Source organism: Bufo gargarizans, chromosome 4 (genome assembly GCF_014858855.1).
Source record: "Bufo gargarizans isolate SCDJY-AF-19 chromosome 4, ASM1485885v1, whole genome shotgun sequence".
In the NCBI taxonomy this organism is placed as follows: domain Eukaryota; kingdom Metazoa; phylum Chordata; class Amphibia; order Anura; family Bufonidae; genus Bufo; species Bufo gargarizans.
This window is the reverse complement of record NC_058083.1, coordinates 102,065,526-102,092,211: the sequence shown is the minus strand read 5'-3', so window position 1 is coordinate 102,092,211 and position 26,686 is coordinate 102,065,526. Positions and strand designations below refer to the sequence as shown.

Below are 26,686 nucleotides of genomic sequence, written 5' to 3'. Positions count from 1 at the left end.
TCTTTTTCCTCAGTTAGAATAGGCATTTTTGTAGAATGACATTTACAGAAGATCTTGAAAAGACTTTTCTTCAGTTTTCTTTGTTTAGTCGGATTACTTTAATCTCTCTGTATTGTTGAAACGGAGATGAAATAACCTTTTATTAAAAATGTTACAAAAAACCACATGCTTTTCAAAGGGTGTCCTAATTTTTTCACATGACTGTATATATATATAGCTATTAGTCATCTACTATCGGTGAGAGCAGGTTGGACACTCACCCCAATACTAGGCAGCGCCAAACATGGTGAAAACATTAGCCTCAGAGCTATACCTAACGGCAGCGCAAGTGTCTCTGTTCCTCATAAGCATATGTGAAAGTTGCCTTACAAAAATTTCAGCACTAACTGCACATTTTATATAGTGAACCCCAAGTTGTTGGGCCCATAGTAGCTGCTACGTCTGCCACCCCGGTAGTTAGGCCAACCCCCCTGCGTATGTGTGCCTAACCTCCTCCTTCTCCACCAGTTACATGTGGCTCAGAAGTCTCTTTGGAGATATGACATAGTGCGCCTGTATTTCACTGACCTGTCCTGACTACAGCAGTAGAATATAAAGAAGCAAGGTGTAATAAATGACCAAAGGATCAGACTACAGGCAGATGACATTGTCACCTTTATTTTAGCAGCTCCAACATATTCCACAGTGCTTTACTGCTCGGGAAGTATAATGACAAACTATTAAAAGATGTGCTGATGTCATAAAGGTGGTGACATCATAGAGGCGGTGACATCCTAATTAGTGTTGAGCGAAGCGAGCTTTGTATGCTTCATCCGAAGTCGCTTCGTTCAAAACTTCGGAATACTACTGAACGGAGATCCGTTTCCGTACAATATTATAATGTATTGGCTCCGATGAGCCAAAGTTAGGTATTTAGCGAAGTTGCGTGTGACTTCGTTGAATAACTTCAGTTGATTTTTAAAGAGGAAAACCACTTTAAAACTTGAAACTGAGCTCGCCTTCGGTTCCTAGGTACTAGTCGGAATCAAAGCAGAGTTCAGTTTCAAGTTTCAAAGTGGTTTTCCTCTTTAAAAATCAACTACCGAAGTTATTTAACGAAGTCACACGCGACTTCGGGAATAACTAACTTTGACTCATCGGAGCCCACACATTCTAATATTGTACGGAGACGGATCTCTGTACAGTATTGATCCAAAGTTTTGAACGTCTTCGAATGAAGCCTCCAAAGCTTGCTTCTCACAACACTAATCCTAATGGACAATGTCTGTAAGTGGTGACCTCACCAATGGTGCCGCTGACCCAATAAAATGAGAGCTGGGATTTACAGCTGCCAGGTAGATATGATAGTTACATTCCTCGAATGGGTGTCTCATGCTTTTAATGCCTTATAGATGGTGATAATGCTGTGGGTATTACATTGTAATACCACATTTCTCTATTTTCTGTTTTACTACATTTGCCAGAGGCATACCTTGTATGGAGGCAGACCACACAACTGCTACGTGGCCTAGTGCTGAACTCCTCCTCCTCAATGGGAAAACACTGCCATTTCATTTAGCCATCACTAGGGAGCTCAGTGCAAATAGATTATTTAATCTTGTATTTCAGTAAATGGTAACTGTATAACTCCCTATGCACTTAGCTCCCCCTAGTGGTGGCTTCAGGCAGCCAGTTTTATAATAGGTGGGAAGCTGGAGATTTATTAATGTGTATGCCGGTCGTCTGGTGTAAATATATTGAGAAATATGGAGGTCAGAATTAGTCACCTTTTCCACTTTTTCTGATGTAGAAGTCAGGTAAAGTGGGTTAGATGGAGGGTGATTTTTTTCTTTTATAAAAATTTTTTTTCAATTAAAATTTCTTCTGCTTAATAAAAAAAAATAATACATTCTGCAAAAATCTTGGGCATTGTGCTTTGTGTTGCCTGGGAGTGATTGTTGCACACATATTGGAAAACTGGGTGCGGCAGGGGGTCCATACTAAGCTTTACTAGGGGGCCCTATGACATCTGTGTACACCCTGACATTTACACAATAAAAACTATAAAAAATGTGTTATTGTGTTGTTTAATTCTGAGATCCATTACTTTTTTTATTTTTTAGCCAGGCTTCACGATGGCTGATTTTTTGCAGGATCAATTGTACATTTTATTTTTTACTTACGCCTTTTGCAGTACAAATTGAACTTTTGATTTATTTTTTTTTAAGTTGTACCTTTTTATTAACTTTTTACATTTTTTTACAACAAAGAAAACCAAAACAAAATCCCTCTCCCCCTCTTAACACGCAGGAATATTGAAAGTGCACCAAATTCGTAAGAGTCCAGAAAGGCCATCTTGCCATCCACCGCTGATTTCAATCTAAGCTGCCCACCTCCAACAATGCTACCCCAAACAACTTTAAAGCATAAGGATGAAAATACCACAGCTAGTAAACAATAAATGTTGCCCCCCATTATGGCACCTGTCCCTTCCCATTACAAAATTAAACTTCGAACGACGGATCACCGAACCCTGCCCTAGTCCCACAGATGGTATGGGAGAGAAAGAGAACATTAATTTCAAACTAAGTGTGGAATTCCTAGGAGGCCAAGCCTGAGAAGTCAATCCAAAGTGACCTAACCCTCTCAAATTTTGCTTGTTTCCAGTTTGCTGCCAAAAAGATATGATTGGTGGGGGTGAAAGGTGTCAGACCTCACCAATCTGATATTGATGAGGATAGTCATCAATATCTAGCGAATAAAGAACCCCTTTAAGGTTCCACAGTGGATGCCACAGTCACAGGAGCTGCACCGAGTGCCATTAGTGGGAGGTGTCAGCTGTAATATATAGCTGACATCCCGCACCAACGGCCAGCATTGGGGTTATCAACAATCAAACATATCCATGGCATTTATGTTCAATAAAGTGAAACATAAAAAAAGCTCCTCCCTCCCCAATAAAACTAAAGCATTTTTCCATCATTTTTTTTAGCAACAGTAAAAATAAATTATATAATATCGTCACAATTGTAAAGACTTATAGAAAGAAGTTTACATTATATAGAATGCATTTCACAAAATGTTAAATAAAAATGAAATAAAAAAACTATGGTGGAACTGTTTGCTTCCACATTCCCCTTGTAAAAGAAAATTAAGTTAAACAATAAATTATTGTATATACAGTACCTTGAAATACATGTTGTGCAAAAAATAAGCTCCTAAGAAAGTGATGATATAAAAAAAATATTTTTTTCTCAAAACAGTGTTATGCAGCAAAAGTATTAACATAAAAAAAAACCATAAAATGTGGTATGACTAATTGTAGAATCATAGAATAAAAATTTCCAACATTAATCTTTCTATTATCCAACCCACGTCAACACTCCTTGAAAATTTCAAGTGAAACATCAGAGGGGTTCTGATGTACTGGGCGAACAGAGTTATCTTTCTTAGGCTATGTTCATATGGCTAAATTTCACATGGAGTTCAGCATTTATCCCATAATGAAATGTATCCCATTGACATCCATATCAAGAAGCAAAACGTCACTAAATAGGGCTTTTTATCTGCAACTGGTCCAGGTTCTCAGGTGTGTCATGACACCTGCCCAGAGCTGTAGTAGGGTGGAGGAACAGTTAGCAAGAAGACCACAAGGGACCTCCAGACCAAAACAGAACAATTACACTAAATTTCAGGAGTTTTATGCACGTTTTACCACTTCAAGTGCTATCAACAATAATTAGGCAGTGGCTACGTTATTCTGTTATAGCCCCCATGAAATGCTACAAGAGGGAAGCGATCTATTGTTTTCTATAGATACAACAGGACTTTTCTTTATTTATAATTTAAAATCCACAACCAAGGTTCCAGCATAGTCATCCTGCCTGCCCTGTCAATAAAGAAAGAGAGGGAGAAGCAAGGGTGCAAAGTGGTTTGGTCCCACCCATGGTGCACTTAAAGAGGACCTTTCACCACTCCGGACATGCCTGTTTTAATAGCGTCATGCATTGCCCATGTAAGAACGATTCTGGAACATCTATTCTTATGGCTCTATGTTGTGCCATTCCTTTAATATTTCTGCTAGAAGATATGAATGAACTGCTAGCAGTCTGCAGTAAGGGTACAGAGGGGAGGTAACCAGTTGGGGGCGTGTATTCCACCATAGTTTATTAGGGGTCATTTTTACATCGTTCCTTATGTGGTAAAACTAACCTGTTGCCTTCATTCTTCTGTCAGTATGATCACAGAAATACTTAATGTATTTAGCTTGTGAGAGGGCGCCATCTTTAAAGACCAGACGTCTGCCGTACAGCAAATTTTTTTATTTTTTTCCCCCACAAATAATGCTATCTCACCATCAATATTCTAGCAGTATCTTCTATTTCATCCTAACTCATCACCTGTTGAACCTTTTAATTACAGGTGCCTGGTCATGTGACCTCCAGTGTGACCACCAGTCCGGTGCATGCTTTCCTCTGTAAACAGGTAATGAGTCTCCTCTGTGTAGCCTACTTCCTGTGAACCCATCCTGGAAACTCTAGGACACCTACCTTCCCCATCAAGCACTGCGTTCCTTTTTCCTCTGTATGGGCAAGTCAATATTCACAAAAAGGATTGTTTAGCCTTTTGTAAGTGATGGCTTATCCTCAGGATAGGCTATTGGCGGGAGGCCGGCATTCCTGCTCCCACTGAAGTCAATGCCGGACCCCTGCCGATCAGCTATTGATGGCCTATCCTGAGGAGAAGAGAAGTTGTTCAAACCCTTTAGGCTTCATGCACATGATCGCTGCTTGAGTCCGCATCTGATCCACAATTTTTGCCCTTTTCCATGGGTCCGTAAAAAATGTGGACAGAACTCAGATTTCACCCATATGTTGTCCGCATCTGCGCGGCCGTTATTATAGAACATGTGCTAATCTAGTCCGTTTTGCAGACAGAAATAGGCAGTTCAACTATGAAAATGTGGCGTGCATGCAGCTAGTATCCGTATTTTCTGGCTACTTGTGACCAGTGTGTATGTAAGATGGCACTAATATAGTCTTTGTTGATATCATGTGCTGTTTGCTATAGGTCATAAGTCATGCCCCCTGTGCTGTCCATATAGAAGTTCTGTCTACAAGATGGCCGCTAACGGAGGGTCATGTGACCAGGCAGATCACTCAGCCTCCTCCATTCTAATACACTGCACTAAACTCCCAACAGTGCAAGTACAGGTGACAGGTGCACTGTATTGCCTGGTCACATGACCCTCCATCAGCAGCCATTTTATGGACAGCACAAAAGACTTGGCAAACAATGGGGCATACCTTATGAAATATAGAAAATGCTGCAGAATTTCAACAAAGGCTGTATTAGTGTTATATATTCATCTTACAAACAAACTAGTCATCAGTAGCCAGGAAGTGGACAACCCCTTTAAGTAAACAACTGAAAACCTTTTTTATAAATCAACCAAACAAAAAAAAAAGAAAGACACATCAGCCACTGACTACAGAACATCGGTTATGTTTATTCGGCATCTGAATCAGATTTGTGTCCTCTTTACAGTGTAAAATCAACGCGGATACATTCTCATTAAAAAAGTGGAATATTCTGTCTTATGTACACAGACTTGTTTTCCAGTGTAAGACGTGTGCAACAGAAGCATTGAGCAGTCCTGGCGCCTCCTGTGCGGTGCTTGGTATAAAGGAGGACGGTGCCAGGTACACATTCTGTACAAAATAGAACATTCTACCACTGGGAAAATCACAGCAAAGCCGCAACTCCCGGGCTTTAAATAAATAGAGGAGTCGTGCGACAACCGTCAAATCATTATAAAATAGTCTCTTCTCCTTTATAAAAAAAAAAAAAAGTGGAATAAATAAATCTCTCTTTTCCATTATAATCTGCCTTAGGCTACATTCACATGAACGTATTTTGTTTCTGTGCCCGTTCCGTTTTTTTTTTGCAGATAGAATGCGGGGCCATTAGTTTTAACGGGGCCACCAAAAATGCAGACAGCACACCGTGTGCTATCTGCATCAGTATGTCTGTTCCATAGCCCCGCAAAAAAGAACATGTCCTATACTTGTCCGTTTTGCTGACAAGGATAGGCAATGGATCTGCAAAAAAAAGTGCGCCATACGGAACGTCATCCGCTTTTATTTTATTTTTTGCGGACCGCAAAACACATACGGTCCTGTGAATGTAGCCTTATGTAAATCTTAGTCACATCACATTCAGTCTCTATTCTCACAAACACAATAAACATACAACTGGCAGCAGACATGACTCAAAACTTTTACATTGCATATTCATATGAATTGCACATGATCTTCTCAGGCTTTCATCTTTGCAAAAGAACCCAAAGTCAAGCACATTAGACTATGCTCATATATATAAAACTAGATCTCAGTGTGGAACTATGCAGCAATATCCGTCACAGGGAGATCCTGGAGAAGTGCTGCTGCAGAGGTCTTCAAAGGGTTTTCCCCGGGACATAGATACTGATGACCTAGCCTCATGAAAGATCATCAATATCAGATCGGAGGGAGTCCGACACCGCCACTGATCAGGGAGCCGCAGCACTGGAAATTATACAGTGTATATAGCAGTTGAAGAAGGCTCTGTACACTGTGTAGGTTCCAGCGTCTGTGTCGGCTGAGGTGCAGTATCCAGGTACTGCCATTACGCAGTGTATGACGCCGTCTGCTTCCAGCTCTGTACACTGTACAGTTTGCATGCCACGACTGACCCAAAACAGCGGGTCAATGGAGGTGCGGGGTGTCGGACCCCCACTGATCTGATATTCATGACTAGAGATGAGAGAAGCGAGCTTCGGATGTTACATTCGAAGTCGCTTTGTTCAAAACTTTGGATTAATACTGTACCGAGATCCATATTAGAATGTATGGGCTCTGATGAGCTGAAGTTAGTTATTTGCGAAGTTGCGTGTGACTTTGTTGAATAACTTCAGTAGTTGATTTTTAAAGTGGAAAACCACTTTAAAACTTGAAACAGTACTCTGGTCTCGACTGGTACCTCAGAACCGAAGCAGAGTTCGGTACCAAGTTTGAAAGTGGTTTTCCAATTTAAAAATCAACTACCGAAGTTATTGCTTCAAGTCACGCGCGTCTTCGTGAATAACTAACTTCGGCTCATCGGAGCCCATACATTCTAATACTGTATGGAGACGGATCGCCGTGCAGTATTAATAAGACTTCGGATGTAACATATGAAGCTCGCTTCGCTCATCACTATTCATGACCTATCCTGAGGATCCTGGAAAACTGCTTTAATGACAAGACAGCCCCCTCGTTCTCCAGGGCGTGACAGCAGCAGATGATACTATTACTACAATGTGGCACCTAGAATTGCACATTGCAAATATTAGAGATGAGATGCGGAAATGTAGCCCTGGGGGAATTTTTTACCATCTTATTAGTCTGCTTTCTCAGCAATATTAAAATGGCCCATTCTTACCATCATGGCAAGTCGAAGCTTGAGCAAAGCGGGTCTGTGTTATCCTTTTCTAGTAGTCACTAAGTTAACACTGGTTCTCCAGGTCCGGGACAGCCTGCATGGAAGAGCCCCCTTACTAAGAAGGTACAAGAGGTATCGATTTCAGTGTAGTAAGGAAGCAGACTATAAGAACATGTAGTGATCATTCTGCTAAGAGAATTCATAAATGAGCAGAAACCCCAAAATACTGGGAAACACATCCAACAAATTGCTGTAGGCCACAACGGATATGGAATAATGAATGGAAGACATTCATAATCAAGCTCTAAGCACCTGACATAATCCCATACGGCAGTGCAGAGCTGAAACAGTTACCAAGTTTTCAGGAAGACGTCAAATAAAAAATAATCTAAGATCATTTGTAAGGGTTGAGCCACACGGGCGGCACAATATCATAAAAAAAAAAAAAAAAAAAAAAAAAAGTTGATTAAAAAAATTGATTATCAAACAAAGGGCTCAAGTAGGATATCAAAACTGAAAGTGTGCAAAACCACAGACTTGCTCAGAGGCAAGGAGATTCTAGGCCTCAACTCCTGTTCACCAAGCAATCATTGTCCTATCCCTTTTACGTCCATCAGAAGTGTCCTCACCAACCTCTACTGTACAAATATTGGCATTAATGTCTTTGAATTGAACACGTCTGGTCTCACATTCAGTTCTTTCTCACCAGCTGCTCTTTTGCAGTTTCCCTCAGTCAGGAAGAACTACAAGGACTGGTAATGACCTCATACATTCAGGCACCATCAACAATTGGTTACGACATCATACATTCGGGCACCATTTCCCCCATGGTAGCTGCCGGGACGGCCGTTCCATAGTACAGTTGCATCTTTCCAGGACCAGGATACAAACGTAGAGCCAGACCATTACAGACATAGAACAGGCCATCAAGGAGCCGCTAGGACTTGTAATCCTTACGCACAGTGTGTGCCATCCAGTTGACTTTGGTTGACCAGCTCTCCTTCAGAGCCTCATCAAACTTCTGTCGGAACTGCTTAAGTGCGTCTTCTTCTGTCTTTCCCAGAGCCAAGGAGTCCTAGGGGGAAAAACGAGAAGTTTTGTAACAAAAATCTGATGTCAGAGGACATCTCCAGACATAAAGCTAGCTACACTAACAGTTTATGTATCAGACTTCATGCAGTGCGCGCAGAGCGTAACCAGAGGTTAGCACTGTTGTCTTGGCCCTTTTGGGGGCTTGGATCCAGCCAAGTGTCAAAAATATATGTATAACTCTTGTGCGCGAGTTATTAGACAATATCAATGTCGTACTGTATTTCTATTTTATTCTGTTCTTTACACTGCGCTGATGAGCAGACAATTCTTAGGAAGGAAGCGTTCCTTTCCGACAGTTGCATTGTTACTGGGAAGCAGGACGCTGATTACACAGAACCATCTGCTGCCCACAAACGATGATTCGTCCGCATGAAGGATTGTTTCACCCAATGAACAAGAGTTTTGCCCATTCATCAGGTGACCTGCAGCACCTTTAGATGGGCAGATTATTGCTTGTTGGTACGTTTGTTCCTGATGATTGGCCTGAACATTGGGCGGCATAAATTCAGTTCCTGGGCCCCATGTACCTTTAATACCTGAGGGGGCTTCTTATATGTTAGGCTCCATTCACACGTCCACAAGTGTTGTCCGCACCCGTTCCACAATTGTGCGCAACAGGTGCGGACCCATTCATTCTCTATGGGGACGGAACGGATGTGGAGATCACACTATGTGCTCTCCGCATCCGCATTTCAGGAGCGTGGCCCTGATCTTCCGGTTCGCAGCTCCGGAAAAAAAATTCGGACAAGAATAGGCAGTTCTATGAGGGTGCCGGCCGGGTGTATTGCGGATCCACAATGCACTACGGACGTGTGAATGGACCCTTAGAAGGATCTTTGAGTCACCTCAGGCACTAGGGCCCAGATGCAACTGCTACTTCTGTATCCCATATAGCTACGCCCCTGCCATATGTACTAATTACTAATGTTGGCCACAGCGAAACATTGTTGTTACTGCCCCCATCATCCTGCATTTACTCAGGACACTGATCTGTATGGACGGAGGAGGTCTGGGCCGCTCTGGATACTTCTGGAGCTGCTCGGCCAAGGAGAAATCAAGAGCTTCAGCAACTAAAATCCAAATTCTCTAAAAACGAATGAGCAGCAGGATCCTATGCATCGGGCTGACCATAGACTTTAGATAGGACTCTAGTCCCCGACTGTATGACTGCAGTTCTGCTATCACCTCAGAGGCTGGAGAAGCATCAGAAGTACACAGTCCTAACTTTCCGTTGGCTACAATCAATGTCAGATTATCCAGTTAACCAATGTTGGTTTTACAGATTAAGGCTCGATTCACACATCCGAAATTGCGGACCCATACATTTCTATGGGGCCGCAGGATGTGCGGCCCCGATCCGGGACTGCGGACCCACACTTCCGGGTCCGCAATTCCGATCCTGAAAAAAATAGAACATGTCTTATTCCTGTCCGCAATAGCGGACAAGAATAGGCATATCCTCTTAGTGCCGGCAATGTGCGGTCCGCAAAATGCGGAACGCACATTGCCGCTGTCTGTGTTTTGCGGATCCGCAAAATACACACTGATGTGTGAATAGACCCTAATGTATATGACCAGTTCATGGCCAGGGGTGAAACAAATCAGTCATAAGAATTACGTCCGTGTTCGCCTTTAGGGTTTAAGCTTAACCCACAAAATACATAAAAAGGCACAAAATGACCACGTCCAGACTATGATTGAGTTATTTTCCTGTTGTGGTGGGGAAGAGCGGGGGCGAGATGCGTCACAGGACTCCTCTCTCTTGCAGCGCTGGGGCGTGCTGTGATCTGTGGCAGGTCAGTACTGTACAAGTACAGAATGCCATCAGCACTATACCGCCCTCAGTCAGGGTATACAGGAGCAAACATGTTCCCTGTAAATAGGTAGCACGCACAGATGTCTTACACTTTTGCCTCAGAGCAAGCAAACCAAAACTAAGTGCATAAAGGAAACTGCATTGCACCGCGCTCTGGGATCAGCAGCTGAGAGCTAACGGATTTGAATCACGGTGGGTTTTTGGCAGTGGTGAGCCGCAAGGCCAATTACCAACCACATGTGTTTGGCTTCACTGTTTTCACAGGTGAAATGTAAAAAAAAAAATAAAAAAAAAAAAAGGGCCTTGCCTGGCACACTACTGCTCCATGTACACCCAGCATGAGAGGGCGAGACGAAGCTGCAGCTGAAGGCAGTGACGGCGTGTACTTCTACTGTAAACCAGCAGGTGGCTTGGGGCTGCACCTGAAAATACTGTACAGGTTGCATTTGCTGACTGTGATAGGGTCACTCCTCGGTGCGTGGTCCCACTCACAAGGAGAAAATCATCTTGCAGGTTTTTCCTAGCACAGTGTTTCCCTGTCCAGTCCTACAGTAATCCCAGACGGTCATGTTTTAAAAATTTCTTTATTATTTAGATTTTTTTTTCCTTTTGTAAAACTAATTACATTATCATATTTCTGGTATCAAACTGACAGTTTTTCTCTGACTTGTCATTGCATATTGGGTGCTTTCACACTATTTTGCTGGCGTTTTCTGCACTTTTTGGTTTTTGGAAAGTTTTTTTGCAATAATAAAAAATCAGCTCGAGAGGGTCTATGGGAAACGCGGGGACTCCTTGCGGGGAGCTTATTGCACACAGACGTGTGCGCCCCGTTACCGTATTGTAGACCACATTTGCGGATCCGCAATACACGGGCACCGTTCCGTATGCATTCCGCATCACGGATGCGGACCCATTCACTTCAATGGGTCCGCAAATCCGGAGATGCGAAACGGAAGCATGGAACGGAACCCTACGGAAGTACTACGGAATGCTTCCGTGGGGTTTCGTCCCGTACTTCCGTTCCGCAAAAAGATAGAACATGTCCTATCTTCTTGTGGAACGGCCGGATCGTGGACCCATTAAAGTGAATGGGTCCGCGATCTGCTGCAGCTGCCCCATGGTGGGTGTTCGTGCATTGCGGCCCACAGCATGGCCACAGGGCGCACACTTTCGTGTGCAAGAGGCCATAATCAGCGTGAGGAGACTTATAGACCATACATGCTCCTCTGGAGTTCTGGGAAGAAAGGGATGCAAATGAGCTCTTAACAAGCTCTACCTCTGATGCCACCAGATGGAAGGCAGCTATCCTATAAGGCCTCATGCCCACGACCGTTGTGTTGACTTGGGCCTCTCACCCAGTTAAGGGCTCATGCACATGACTGGTTTTTGTCGGCATCCAATCTGCATTTTGTTTTTTTGCGGATCAGATGCAGACCCGTTTGCTTCAATGGGGCCGCAAAAGATGCGGACAGAACACTGTGTGCTGTCTGCATCTGTATGCCCATTCCGCAGCCCCGCAAAAAAAAAAAATATAGAACATGTCCTATACTTGTCCATTTTGCGGACAAAGAGAAGACATTTGTGAAGGAGTGAAAAAAATGTTTGCAGGCTCTCGGCTGGAATCTGCATTTTGCGGATCTGCAATTTGCAGACCGCAAAAACTGCAACGGCCATGTGCTTGAGCCCTAAGCCAGTACTATCTACTCTGCACTGTTTCACTCCGAAACAGCCGTCTGCAGATGAGATACCGGCTTATTATCCAATTCATGTCTCAAGTCAAACACTGACTATTAGGATAGCTGCCTTACATCTGGTGGCATTAGAGGCAGAGCTTGTTATGAGCTCATTTGCGTCCCTTCTTCCCTGGTTTCTTTACAAAAAAGCAGCATGATGTAGCTAATTTTGTCAGGCATCTTCACATCATCTTATGTACAGGGAAAAAACGGCAAGAAAAAAAAAAACGTCAGTGATAAAACTGCAAAAAAATTAATAAAAAAAGCACAAAAAATGCTTGCACTTATGCTGGATTTACATGCCCGATAATAGGGAATGAACATTCCTAAGAACACTCGTTCCCGAATTGCTTGTTCATTGGGTGCAATGATCTGAGGTGCGTTCCGGGGCAGTAGATCCTGCTGTCTATACAGCAGTCTGCTACCCAGGAACAATTATTTTGTATGTGGAGGAGTCAGAGCAGCAGCCATCACTCGTCCTCATACTGAGGAGGTGATCGCTGCATATAAAAATACAAATACATCGCTCCCCCCCCACTTAATGGGCAGCCGATTGTCGGGAAGGAACGCTGCCTTCCCAACAATCAGCTGCGCTTTGCAGCATCCAAATGCACCTTTATTCTTGGCCTTTTTTTTTTTTTACTGGTAAAAGAAATAGATTTTAATCTTTCAGCATAAAAGTACAGTTCTAAGGTAACGCACACTACCTGTGAATAGTATGTTTATAGTGTGATGTGTATTGGTATCTGCTTCATCTGGGCACTGTGCACATGCTGGATGCCACCTGGAACTGGCCTGCAAGCCATAATGGCATGACTATTCCCGAGACTGGGACCTCCCACATATTTATTCACAGGCAGTTAGTCTGCCCACTCCATATAAACTTTATATTTTTGCGAAAATGAAATAAATAAAAAAAACACATCTTTTCAAACCTTTTGCCATCCTGTACAACATAGGAGCGTCATATGTGATCAAAGGTTCCCTTTTTTATTTATATTTGTAGATGTTCTCTATGTAATTGAGAAAGTTACTTATATGTCAAGAGATGTAAAGTTCTTAAGGGCCCTTTACATGGACCAAGAATCCCACAGATAATTGCTAACAAGCGTTCATAGGTGTAAACGTGCTGCCAATTACCTGATGAACGAGCAATGAAGATCATTCATGTGGTCACAAAAATCGTTTGTCAGCAGCAGATTGTGCAGTGTAAACAGCATCTACTGCCAACAAACTAGTCAGTATGGGGACGAGAGATGGCATTAGCGATAAGGGGAAAGGGGGGGGAAGATTGATGCATGAAAATGCAGTGGCCGTTCTCACCGACAAGCAGGCGCTTATCAAGAAGGAATGCTTCCTTCCCGACAATCGCCTGCTGTGTCGTCCCGTGTTAAGGGACATTTAGGAGTGATGGCAGTGTCTTATCAGATTGGTATATGCTCTACTTTGACAGAAGAAAGCTTTGTATTGTGGATTAACACATTGATCAGATTACCTTGACATACTGAATATCTTTTACAGAGCTAAGTTCTGGCAGTCCAGCGGTCAGCATGAGTGCAAAGAGTGTGATGATGAGGTTTCCATTCCTACGCAGGATCAAGTACGCATCCTCACAGCACTGTCGAAACCTGTATGGAAGCAAACAGAAACCAGAGAAAGCCTTGAACACTTTGCAAAATACTGAGACAGAATGAATACAGACGAGGCAATAACACATTTGCCATGTCAGACCAATTCTTATTAAGTTTTATTGCATGGCACTGTTTTCTCACATATATATTCTTATTAGTATAGCCAAATTTACCACCCTAACTCCTCCCACAGTTTTTACACTACATAAATAGTAATATACCGAAACGTGCGCATTGTTCCCAATTGGTGTGCTATTACTTTGTGGGACATTTCGCCGAATGGTTCAAGAAATATCGGCGTTTTTGTGGCGAAATTGGTCCCATAGGAATGAACGGCGGAATGTTCAAAACTAGAGTGGGAGCTGAAAAATCAGGACATCATTTCCAAACTATGCATCAAAATGTAGGTCTGGGTGTTGTGATTCTCCCTTCGCTGTAGGATTTATAATTTTTAAACTACAACCGTTTAAAGATGGCAACCACCAGTGAAGTGAACAAGTTGGAGCAGTTTGTTTTTAACCGCTCTTCTCTGCCCTTGCTGTAGAGTGAGTTGCCATAGGAACCCAGGTGTGTGAGCAGCCAGCAGAGTGACAAAAGCTAGAGTGTGAGCTGAAAAATCAGGACATGATTTCTAAACTGCCACCACTCCATCATATTCAAGCCCACCTGCACAAATCGGCTGCTAATGTTTTTAAAAATGTATGTTTTAATGTAACTGTGAAGCACTTTGGGCAACAACATTGCAATTAAATGTGCTATATAAATAAATAAAAGTTGAAATGCATTTCTCACTATCAAGCTTGCCATGCGCACTTTTTAAATTTGATCAATCAATTGGTTAGTGTAATGTTAACTACCTTTACTCTGCCCACTCCACACAGTTACTCTGCCCAGTCCAATCTTTCCATAGTTACTCCAGCCACTCCAACAGTTACTCCAGCCACTCAAACCACACAACAGTTACTCCAGCCACTCCAACCACACAACAGTTACACTTTTCCTTTTCCCAGAAATTGTAGATTTTCTAGTTCACTATTGACTTCTCAAAGACATTTCATTTTTTGTTCAATTCTCGCTCAGCATCAAGATGCATCCATTCTCCGTCATACTTCACAATGGAGCAGGCGGCAGGGTTTTTGTATAATATAAACTCGTGGTTAAGAAGTCTTTATTTGTGCTGAATTTTTTGCACACTTACCTGCCAAATTTTTCCGTGTTCCCTGGCTTCCCTTGTTGGATGACATGGATGAAGTCATAAGTAAGAATAAAGGGGCCACGCTCCCTCTTAATTTTAAACTTGGACTTGAAGTTCCCCAGAATGTGACCAAAGTCAATGTGGAACAGCTGAAGGAAGACAAGACAATGATTTCCAGTAAAAATGCATTTATCTGTATTTGTGTCTATTTTCCATATCGGTCTACAATCTTAAATAATGCTGCATCTGCAGATCGAGCTCTTTATTAACAGGGTGTTCCAGTACCCAAACTCAATTATTAAAAACTGCCCTATCCTACCCCTAATCCCATTCTGAGTTACGCCAAATAACGTTATCAGTGCTGTAGGTGGACTTCCTGGTTCTTTTGTTTCTTACTTCCCAACCCCATTAGGCTTTGTGCTGACTGTTCATCCAGCACTAGCCCCCCCGATCCATTAAACCCCCGCTAATTCTACTCTAAGCTTCTGGCCTGCGATGGACATGTAAATTATGATGCCCCCACAGTGCTCTAACCAGAGGACAGCAGACTGGGGTCTTGAGATACATATATATATATATCTCAAGGTTTTCTTTTTTGCAGCAAGCTGTCTTCTAGCGGCACCAAAGTAGCCTAAATTCCTCAACTTTTCCCAAACTCATCATCACAATTGTATATGGGGGGCAGGAGGAAGGAAAGACTATAAAGCTGCCTCATTTAGCTTATATACAAATTTTCTATGTTTCATTTTTTCCATGAATGTTTAGTAAGGGTCTCAATCCTTTGAAGAGTCCAGCCCTCAGCACCCCCACTGATAAGCTGTTTGCGCTGTCCCCGTCATTGTTTAAGTAGAAGTTGCGTCTGGCATTCTAGCTTCGTCCCATTCAAGTGAATGAGACTGAGCTGCAATACCAGGCACGGCCGCCACAAATAGCATGGAGCTGTGCCGTACAGAGCAGAGGACATGGAACTTCCTGGAAGTTCACTTCAAACAGCTGATCAATAGCGGTGCAGAGAACTGAACCCCCACTAAGCCAATATTGATGCCCTTACCGTGATGGCTAACCTCCGGCACTCCAGCTGTGGTAAAACTACAACTTCCAAGATGCACACTTGCTTGGATGTTTTCAGAACTCCACAGAAATAAATGGAGCATGCTGGGAGTCGTAGTTTCACCACAGCTGGAGTGCCGAATGTTAGCCATCACTGCCCTAACCTAAGGGCAGGACATACATTTTAAAGAACCGGAAAACCCCCTTAACAGTACAGCTCTCTCCTGTGAATACCAGTTTATATTCTGGTACCTGTTACATCTCTGTAATGTGACATTACTGTGTGACATCACTCCGTTATCCCTGTGCTTACCAATGTGCTGTGACATCAAAGCAATCACTGTATATTATACTTGTCCTGTGACATCACTGTGTGCATTATTCCTACATTATATTACTGTTTATTATACTTGCACTGTGTCATGACTGTGTGAATCATCCTTACATTATACCGTTTATTATACTTCTGCTGTGACATTACTGTGTGCATCATTCTTACATTCTAAGTCTGTTTATTTTACTTTTACTGTGACATGACCGTGTGCACCATCCTTACATTATTATTATACTGTTTATTATACTTGTACTGACATGACGGTAGGCGTCATGCTTCCATTATTATACTGTTTATTATACTTGTACTGTGACATAATGGTGTGCATCATGCTTCCATTATAATTCTGTTTATTATACTTGTACTGTGACAACGGTGTGCATCCTTCTTACATTACTGTTTATTATACTTCTGCTGTGACATCACTGCATGGTCCTTACATTATATTACTGTTTTTTTGTCCCCGTTCTGTGACATCACTACGTGCATTATTTCTGTACAATACCTTTCACAAAAGCAATGTGGGTTAGAAATACTTGGCCCATAAACGCTGGTGCACATGTACATCTCACTGGTCAAATAACTTCAGCTAGAAGATACCTCAATGTCTTACCTGTCCTGTTTTTCTGACCATTATGTTGTCATTGTGCCTGTCCCCGATCCCAAGCACGTAAGTAGCTACACAGTAGCCGGCGCAGGACAGGGTGAACTCCTCAATAGCTCGCTCCAGATCATCTCTGTACCGAAAAGCAAGAATAGCATAATGAGGGTTAAGGGGGTTGTTGCACGTAACAATATTAAATGATATTAGAAATTGATCTGAAAACATAGTGCACTGACAGCAATGAAGATCAGAACCAGAGAACTTACCCTGCAGTGCACTCCTTGATCCAGTTCAGAAGAGCGTCTTTGTTGAAGGCAGCTGCTGCCGCCAAGTTGCTGGAGTCAAGCTGGATATCTGCAATGGTCTCTGCTGCGGACACCACTTCTATCATGCCACATCGATCTCCTGTTGCCAGGCATCCATAAGGTATTATCCTGAGACACAGATGTGTATTGGTCGTAAATAATTAATCTCAAGAAGCATGCGGTTGTGAATGGCATATATAGCCACTGCTGCAAGTATTGTATGTGTGACATTCTATCAGCCACCACCAGGGGGCACTGCCGCACCAGGTGTACAGGGGATGGAGATGATCAGAGCACTCTTCTCATACATGTAAGTGGAGACGGCCGATTTAGGAATTTACTCTTTGGCTTCCTTGAAGTTGTGCTTGAAGTTGAAACTGTAATGCTAACTGAACACAAATCATTCTAGTCTATCTTGTGTCTTGGAAGGTAAAGGGGTTGTCCAGGATCAGAAAAACATGGCTACTTTCATCCAGAAACAGTGCCACGCCGGCTTATAGGTTGTATCTGGTATTGCAGCTCGGCTCTATTGAAGTGAATGGGCCTGAGCTGCAATACTGAACACGACATGGGTGGTGCAGTTTCTGAAAGAAAGCACTAATTCTGGACAACCCCTTTAAGGGTTATACTACCGGTAAACATTACATTTCACTCACTACAGCTGCTATATAGGCGACAATATGGCTGTTCGTGGTGCGCAGAAAGGAAGAAGATGAGAATTTGCCAAGTTCCCTTTTTTGGGATAACGTTCTGAGAACAAAAGGTGTCAGCGCAGCAAGCATGAGACCGTGCTCTGCAGGGGTGACAACCCGGGGCTAAGTGTGGCCAGGGTCATTGGGTGACTTGGCCTTATTCCACAGTCATTTGTCACACCCACACTATGGAGGTTGTGGGCGTAAGGCCAGTTACTTCCCGTCCAGCGGACGAGCGCTGACAGCCGGGCTCCCAAGAGAAGCAGCAGGAGGGGAGTATAAAAACATCCTTGTCAAGAGCAGCTGACAGGAGTCAGCGGGAGGGCAAGCCATACACGTGGGGGTGAGAAGGCTGAATGGGCTGAGGACACTTCTCACCTGTCAGGTTATTACAGACTTGGAAACTGCTCTGTGTGCATGGACAGCATGTGTCAGGCTACGGAGAATGCAACTGATAACCTCACTGTATAAACAGCAAAACAGTAAAACTATTATGACCCTTAAATATGTCACCAATCACAAAGTCACCTTTAGGCTACATGTACACGACCGTATGTGATCCGTTTTTTTTTTTTGCGGATCCATTGTTACAATGCCTAAAACGTAGGACATGTATAGGACATGCTCTTCTTTTTTTTTGGCGGGGCTACGGAACGGACATACTGATGCGGACAGCACACGGTGTGCTGTCCGCATTTTTTGCGGCCCCATTGAAATGAAAGGGTCCGCATCCTATCAGCAAAAAAAAACGGAATGGACATGGAAACAAAGTTCGTGTGCATGTAGCCTTATCTGGAGAAAAACACACAATACGCAGTGCACACAGCCCGGACTTATTAACACTTCCTTGTATTCAGTATAAACCACTTTTGGACTATGACATCTGTGAGTTACAAACAGCATGCAAATCATTGACTCTCCAAGGGAGTCTGTCCCCAACAAAATTGGTTTCACAGTAAGCATAACGCCATGCAGGTAAGGTTCAGAACGGATCCGTTTGCATTATTCATTAAAGGGTTTCTACCATCAGAATTTCTCTTATGTAGCTGACTGATATTAGCGATGTGCTGATGTCAGTACTACATAACAGTATGCTTTATAACTCCCTGCCTGCCGCCGTTCTGCTAAAATACACACTTTTACAATATGCTAATAAGCCTCAAGTTGCTATGTGGGCGTAGATTCAGCACCTAGAGCATGGATGTCAAACTCATGACCCTCCAGATGTTGCAAAACTACAACTCCCATCATTCCCTGATAGCTGTAGTATGCCCAGGCATGATGGGAGTTGTAGTTTTGCAACAGCTGGAGGGCCACGAGTTTGACATCCCTGACCTAGAGGCTCCGTCTACTCACCCTTTATCCCGCCCAGGTCCTCCGTTCTGCCTGTCCAAGTTCCATGCATCATTGAGGAAATCCCGTGCCTGCACCGTTCACTTCTGTATTGCAGTGAGTGAAGGCCGCGCTCTTGGTGCCGGCTTCCTCACTGTGACGTAGTCGGCGCAGGTGCAGTGAGGAAACCGGCACCAGGAGCGCGGCCATCACTTACTGCGCCAAATATAGAAGTGAACGGCGCAGGCACGGGATTGCCTCAACGATGCTGCGAACTTGGACATCAATCAAGAGGAGCGGGGAGGGCAGAACGGAGGACCAGGGCAGGATAAAGGGGGAGTAGACGGAGCCTCTAGGTGCTGAATCTATGCCCACATAGCACCTAGAGGCTCATTAGCATATTGTAAACGTGTGTATTTTAGCAGAACGGCTGCAGAGAGAAAGGTAAAAAAACACACTGTTATGTACTGCTGACATTAGCACATCGCCAATGTCACTCAGCTACATAACAGAAATTCTGATGGTAGAAACCCTTTAAAAAAAAAAAAGTCTAAGTCAAAACAGATCTGTCTTGACTTACATTGAAAGTCAATGGGGGACGGATCCGTTTTCAATTGCACCATATTGTGTCAGTAAAAAACTGATCCGTCCCCAATGACTTACATTGTAAGTCAGGACGAATCTGTTTGGCTCCGCATCCTAAGGCGGACACCAAAACGCTGCAAGCTGCGTTTTAGTGACCGCCTCAAAAATGCAACGGACACCAAATGCAGCCAAATTGATGCATTCTGAACGGATCCTTATCTATTCAGAATGCATTGGGGCTGAACTGATCCGTTTTGGGCCGTTTGTGAGAGCCCTGAAACTGATCTCACAAGCGGACCCAGAAACGCCAGTGTGAAAGTAGCCTTAGATAAATCTGAAAAAAACAAAACACACCTATAACTTTCTTGTGAAAATCTGGTATCTAATCCTGAGAAATGCTTCTTTTATATTCAAATAAAGTTTTTGGGATACAGTGGCTAAGGCCACTTGGCTTGGTGCACCAACGCTCCGCGAGCAACCCCACCCAGAACCTGCCCTTGTTTGATTGACAGTCCCTTAGACTCCAGAACCAGTAGAGATGACACAGGGGAACGCCAGGTGCACCGAATAAAACACCCTACCCTTATTTGCATTAAAATTAAAAGAAGCATTTCTCAGGAGTAGAGGCCTGGATTTTCACAAGAAAGGTGTGGTTGTGTTTTGAAGCACCTACACGTTGGTAGGCTTACTTTAATACGGATTTTGGAGGTGCCAGACTCCTGATCAGCATATATATTAATGCCAAGAATGGCATAGACCCATCTTGACCCAGGTATAATGTGTGTATTAAAACTTCACTTTTAATTTGACATAAGGATAAAACGTCTGTGAGCCATAACAAACAATTAAAACACTTTGTTTCCACCCCAAGGAGTTGACGACTTAGTGCACATCTCCCTCACCTTGGCAGCAACTATCTCCTGTTCACCACAACTATATCTGCAGAGCTTGAACATAGGGGGGCAATGTGTGGATGGACTAATGTAAGCAAACTACCTCTAGTTGCCTGCAAAAACTGATTAAATGGAATGGGTAACTGTGCTCCTGCACACAAAGGTTCACTGCACAGCACACTTGTCTGACACTATGTCAGTAGCTGTCAAGACGCATTCACACACTGCACACACGCTGCTAAGCGCTCCACCTACACAAGGACTTCTAAGCTAATAAGCAACATTGGAGTGGACAACAATTGTTTAAAACAATCAACTGCCCCCCCCAATCGGGATCAGGAAGTAGCTTACCGTAGATCCAGCCCAGACTCCTTCCACAGCATGTCCATCAGTCGAAGTAGCTGGAGAGTGAGCATATCCTGACGCAGATCTGTGCAGAGACACACATGTAAAATTAAATCTACGGTGGAACATCTGTGCCGTAAATGGACATGCTCTGGGTATAAACCCACAATGCATGTCAATGTCCGTGCAGACTTTGCAGTTCATCTCTCATGCACTTTGCTGCTACTGTAATATGATGTACTTCAGGCTACACTAAAGGCTGTGCATGGATTTAATCAAGGAACACATACATACAGTATACACACAGGGCCGAATTTATCGCACATTGGTGACTTTCAATGGTACTTGCGCAAATATTTTTGCGCAAGTGGCGTTACTCCCGCCACATTTACCATTTATTTCTCCAGTTTTCTTGTGAAGAAGAACACTGAAATCGATGCCAGCCAGGAGCTGGCGTAGATGGATGAGGTGCAGCATCTGGCAGCACACCTGGTTATCATTGCCCATGATAAATCTGTCTTACAGTCTTTGGCTCACCATCTCCGTTTTTGAAAATGATCCCTGTATAGTCTCCTCCAAAGCCTTTACTGTTGTATACAATCCAGAGAGGTTTCATCTTGGAGTCCATGTACTTGCACTTGTCTATACTGTCCATGTTAGAGAAAAGAGATATGAGCAGCAAATATTAGGAAACTCTGCCAATGGTGTTGTCTCCACCAACCCAAACATGATAACTATATACGGGTACAAAGTGACAAAACGTTACTCATCTCTACTACTTACTGATTACTAATTCAGAGAGAATAATGTGGTTGCATAAATCTATGCAAAGAGAAATTTATGTCTAAACTCATTTTCATTTGTGGCTCTCCAGCTATTACAAAACTACAACTTCTGGGAAATGATGGGAGCCATAGTTTTGCAACAGCTGGAAAGCCACCGGTTGTAGACCACTGGTCCAAACCATAAAGAGATGCACAAAACATGACTTCCCATAGTCAATACTCCAGCAGATGCTTATTTACTCCCCTGGGTCTACTTCTGTGAATCCATCTACGCTAGAAGAAAGTGGGCACTCACACGAGTTCAGAGAGGGTAACGCTGGGGTTGAGGGGTGACTGGAAATTACTGAGGGCTTCCCTGTATGCATTTTGCTTCAAACAGGCATGCATGGTTTCCTTATTCTTCACCTTGCTTTGCTTCATTGCATTCAGCTTAATCAGACTGTTTAACGTGCGCAGCTTGTTCAGAGCTTCCACCTAAGAACAAAAGCAAAATGACATGTTATCTGAAGAGGGAACAGGTCAGCCAATTCCTTCCATGAAGGAGAGATCTAGTAAAATGTGCCGGCCATAGAGAAGTGAATACAATGCTAATGTGTCGGAGGGCTTTGGCTAAAGATGCAATGACAATATTAACATAAAATACAGTGGCTATAAAAAGTCTACACACCCCTGTTAAAATGTCAGGTTTCTGTGATGTAAAAAAATGAGACAAAGATAAATCATTTCAGAAATTTTTCCACCTTTAATGTGACCTATAAACTGTACCACTCAATTGAAAAACAAACTGAAATCTTTTAGGTAGAGGGAAGAGAAAATATAAAAATAAAATAATATGGTTGCATAAGTGTACACACCCTTAAACTAATACTTTGTTGAAGCACCTTTTGATTTTATTACAGCACTCAGTCTTTTTGGGTATGAGTCTCAGCATGGTACATTTTGACTTGGCAAGATTTGCCCACTCTTCTTTGCAAAAACACTGCACATCTGTCAGATTGTGAGGGCATCTCCTGTGCACAACCCTCTTCAGATCACCCCACAGATTTTCAATCAGATTCAGGTCTGTGCTCTGGCTGGGCCATTCCAAAACTTTAATCTTCTTCTGGTGAAGCCATTCCTTTGTTGATTTGGATGTATGCTTTGGGTCGTAGTCATGCTGAAAGATGAAGTTCCTCTTCATGTTCAGCTTTCTAGCAGAAGCTTAAAGGTTTTGACTGGTATTTGGAATTGTTCATAATTCCCTCCAGCTTAACTAAGGCCCCAGTTCCAGCAGAAGAAAAACAGCCCCTTGGCATGATGCTGCCACCACCATGCTTCACTGTGGGTTTGGTGATGTGCAAGTGTTGTTTTTGCGTCAAACATATCTTTTGGAATTATGGCCAAAAAGTTCAACCTTGGTTTCATCAGACCATAACACCTTTTCCCACATGCTTTTGGGAGACTTCAGATGTGTTTTTGCAAAATGTAGCCTGGCTTGGATGTTTTTCTTCGTAAGAAAAGGCTTTCGTCTTGGCACTGTACCCCATAGCCCAGACATATGAAGAATACGGGAGACTGTTGTCACATGTGCCACACAGCCAGTACTTGCCAGATATTCCTACAGCTCCTTTAATGTTGCTGTAGGCCTCTTGGTAGCCTCCCAGACCAGTTTTCTCCTCATCTTTTCATCAATTTTGGAGGGACGTCCAGTTCTTGGTAATGTCACTGTTGTGCCATATTTTCTCCACTTGATAATGACTGTCTTCACTGTGTTCCATGGTATATCTAATGCCTTGGAAATTCTTTTGTAACCTTCTCCTGACTGATACCTTTTAACAATGAGATCCCTCTGATGCTTTGGAAGCTCTCTGTGGACCATGGCTTTTGCTGTGGGATGCGACTAAGAAAATTTCAGGAAAGACCAAGTAGAGCAGCTGAACTTTATTTGGGGTTAATCAGAGGCACTTTAAATGATGGCAGGTGTTTGCTGACTCCTATTTAACATGATTTTGAATGTGATTGCTAAAGGCCTCATGCACACGACAGTTGTTTTTCTCGGCCTCCGTTCCGGTTTTTTTGCCGATAGGATGGGGACCCATTCATTTCAATGGGTCAGCAAAAAAATGCTGATAGTTCATCCGTTTGTGTTCCGCGTTTCCCTTCAGCAAAAAAAAAAAAAAAATAGTGCATGTCCTACTTTTTTCACATTTGCGGACAAGGATAGGCATTTATTACAAGGGAACTGTGGGAAAAAAAAGGATCCTACCAAAAAAACGGATGCCGAATTTTTTAGCGGACGCACAATTTACGGTCGTGTGCATGAGGCCTAATTCTGAACACAGCTACATCCCCAGTTATAAGAGGGTGTGCACACTTATGCAACCACATTATTTTAGGTTTTTTTCTTCCCTCCAACTAAAAGATTTCAGTTTGTTTTTCAATTGAGTTGTACAGTTTATAGGTCACATTAAAGGTGGAAAAAGTTCTGAAATGATTTATCTTTGTCAAATTTTTTTTTCATCCCAGAAACTGGACATTTTAACAGGGGGGTGTAGACTTTTTATATCCACTGTAGGTGACAATTTTCTTGGGAGGTTTGAGGAAATTCAGCAGAATTTAGGAACAAAAATTGAGGTATGGAGCCAGCACGTCCTTCGTGCGAAGTTTATTTCAGGTGCAACGTTTAAGCTTTTTTTCAAGCTGGCTTATTGCCGAAACGTTGCATCTGGAATAAACTTCACATGAAGGACGTTCTGTCTCCATACCTCAATTTTTGCATATATCAATTTCCGGCTTATTAAGGGAAGCTCCCCACTTCCCTTGTAGATGCGCACCCGCTGCTTTTTTCAAACAGGAGTGCTGTCTATTCTTTTATTTGGATTTAAGAACACGACACACTATGTGGGAGTCACAGAGGTGGAGCTGATTGTATTCTGTACAAGCACTCCTCGTGCTGGTTACCTGCTTGGACAGCACCTTCATATGAGCTACGCTGCCCCGGCAATAAGCTTCCAGCAGCAAACCAAACTGCACGGACACAGCGGGGATGTGCATTTCAGCCCTATAGCCAGGAATATCAAAATGAGAAAGACTTAGAAAAGCAAGTACAAGACCTGATATCCTTATGGCTATCCAATAATATCATACCCATGGGCCATGTTCTCTGTTTCTAGCTTCACACAGGTTATATATGCAGCTCCATTTCATCCCTTTCCCATGTGTGCTAAGAGGCTTATATGTCCTGCCAAGTCAAGCACTAAGAGGCATTTCTTGAATTCCTTGTACAATGATTATGTGGGCTTCCTATAGGGGTCTATCCATCAAAGTCACAGGAATAAACTGCAGACTACATGGTGATGGGCACACTTCGGTTACATGTGGGCTGCTGCAATAATCTGCAGCATTTATCAGCCATTAAATTTGGATATGCAACGCAAAACAGGCATGTCAGATCATCTCAACTTAACCTTCAGAAGGCAAAGAAAGAACAGAGATAGGGATGAGCGAACTTGTGTTTCAAGTTCGGTGTACAAAGGTTCAGGTTCGGGTTATCTAAGAATTCCATTATGGATTCCGCTACCACGGTTTATAACGTATGGTCCATGGTAGCGGAATCCATAATGGAATTCTTAGATAACCCGAACCTTGAAACACAAGTTCGCTCATCCCTAAACAGAGACCTTCAACAGTAGTTAAGACAGGGGCATGTATATAGGGGTACCTAAAAAAAACTGCTGCCACATAGGCGGGCACTATTATAAATGGCACATGGTAGGTGCAGGGGTGCCCTTTACATTGGGGCCTGAGCTTCAACTTACTGCTCTGATTTCTGGCTATAGTAATAAAAACTTGGCTGGACATACAAGTCTCTTTGCACACACGGGAAAGGGATGAAATGGAGCGGCATAATAGTAATTTCATATAAAGATGGCGAATCTACGGAAAAAAAAATAGCATGTAATGCATAGCAACCAGCAAGAAACATATACACACACAGGCATTGACAAAAAACAAAACAAAATAACATAAATCTCACACCAAGAATTTAATGAAACGAAAGTAATGACGATATATGTAAGTGACCGACACCACTGCAAACAAAGGTGACGCTGTCAGACAAGCGCGGGAAACGCAATTGGCACGGTGACTCCAAATGTCTTTCTACTAAGAGGCTATGAATGGTCCAGGCAGAGACAGGGGTATGTAATGAAGTATCTGGATGATGGACAACAAGACTGTGGGAACTGCTCGTGATGTCTGGCCCATCGCCGAGTCTGTTCGCTGTGTGCGTGCCCAAAACACCTGCTAACAGCTAGGTTACAATGGCCTAGATGGCGGACAATTCGTTAAAATGGCCATCCCATTTTTTTCTGTCCAATAATGTCTTTCTGTTGTAGAGGTATGTCTAGCAGTAAAAAATCTCTCACCAAGAGGTACACTACCTAAAAGTAGCCTCTGAGAGCCTTTTTTATAAAGCAGTGGAACAAGCACATTTACGCCCACTTGTGGCAATAGCTAGGGTCTAGACCACACCTGGAACCATTTACATATCTGCCGGAGACCTAACTGCATGCCGAGCTTTGGAGTTCTTCTTCTGAATGAGTGAATGTAAAGGAGTAGTTGGCAGAAATAGTTTATATCATGTGTCATTTGGATATAACAGCAGTGTACATATAAGTGAGGAAGCAACATATTCAACATCAAAATGAGCTCCTATTATACTGCTATAGCTAGATATATGGTCAGCAGAGGCCTAGTCCATGGAGAGTTTTATGTCTCTCCATTATATTGCCAGTCATAAAAGAAGTATGTTATAAATCATAGACCCTTCAGTATAAAATAATCCCATCTGAGCAAATAGACCATTCTATT

At 42.9% G+C, this 26,686-nt stretch overlaps 1 protein-coding gene across 6 annotated transcripts in view; it reads right to left on the bottom strand.

Annotated features, from left to right (window-relative positions):
- Positions 1-6,971: 6,971 nt before the first annotated feature.
- The window catches only part of PIK3CB (phosphatidylinositol-4,5-bisphosphate 3-kinase catalytic subunit beta), a 142,505-nt gene continuing 122,790 nt past the window's right edge, over positions 6,972-26,686 (bottom strand). For 4 of the 6 annotated variants that reach the window (XM_044289238.1, XM_044289237.1, XM_044289241.1 and 1 more), the window contains 9 exons: positions 24,776-24,875; positions 22,131-22,309; positions 21,588-21,697; positions 21,057-21,135; positions 17,165-17,332; positions 16,908-17,031; positions 14,914-15,059; positions 13,580-13,712; positions 6,973-8,515 (listed from right to left, as the gene is read on the bottom strand). In XM_044289238.1, the coding sequence (XP_044145173.1) occupies positions 8,378-8,515; positions 13,580-13,712; positions 14,914-15,059; positions 16,908-17,031; positions 17,165-17,332; positions 21,057-21,135; positions 21,588-21,697; positions 22,131-22,309; positions 24,776-24,875 (1,177 nt within the window). In that variant the 3' untranslated portion in view covers positions 6,973-8,377. Of the gene's footprint in view, positions 8,516-13,579; positions 13,713-14,913; positions 15,060-16,907; positions 17,032-17,164; positions 17,333-21,056; positions 21,136-21,587; positions 21,698-22,130; positions 22,310-24,775; positions 24,876-26,686 lie in introns of all 6 variants that reach the window. The other 2 variants (XM_044289240.1, XM_044289242.1) reach the window with 2 other exon arrangements.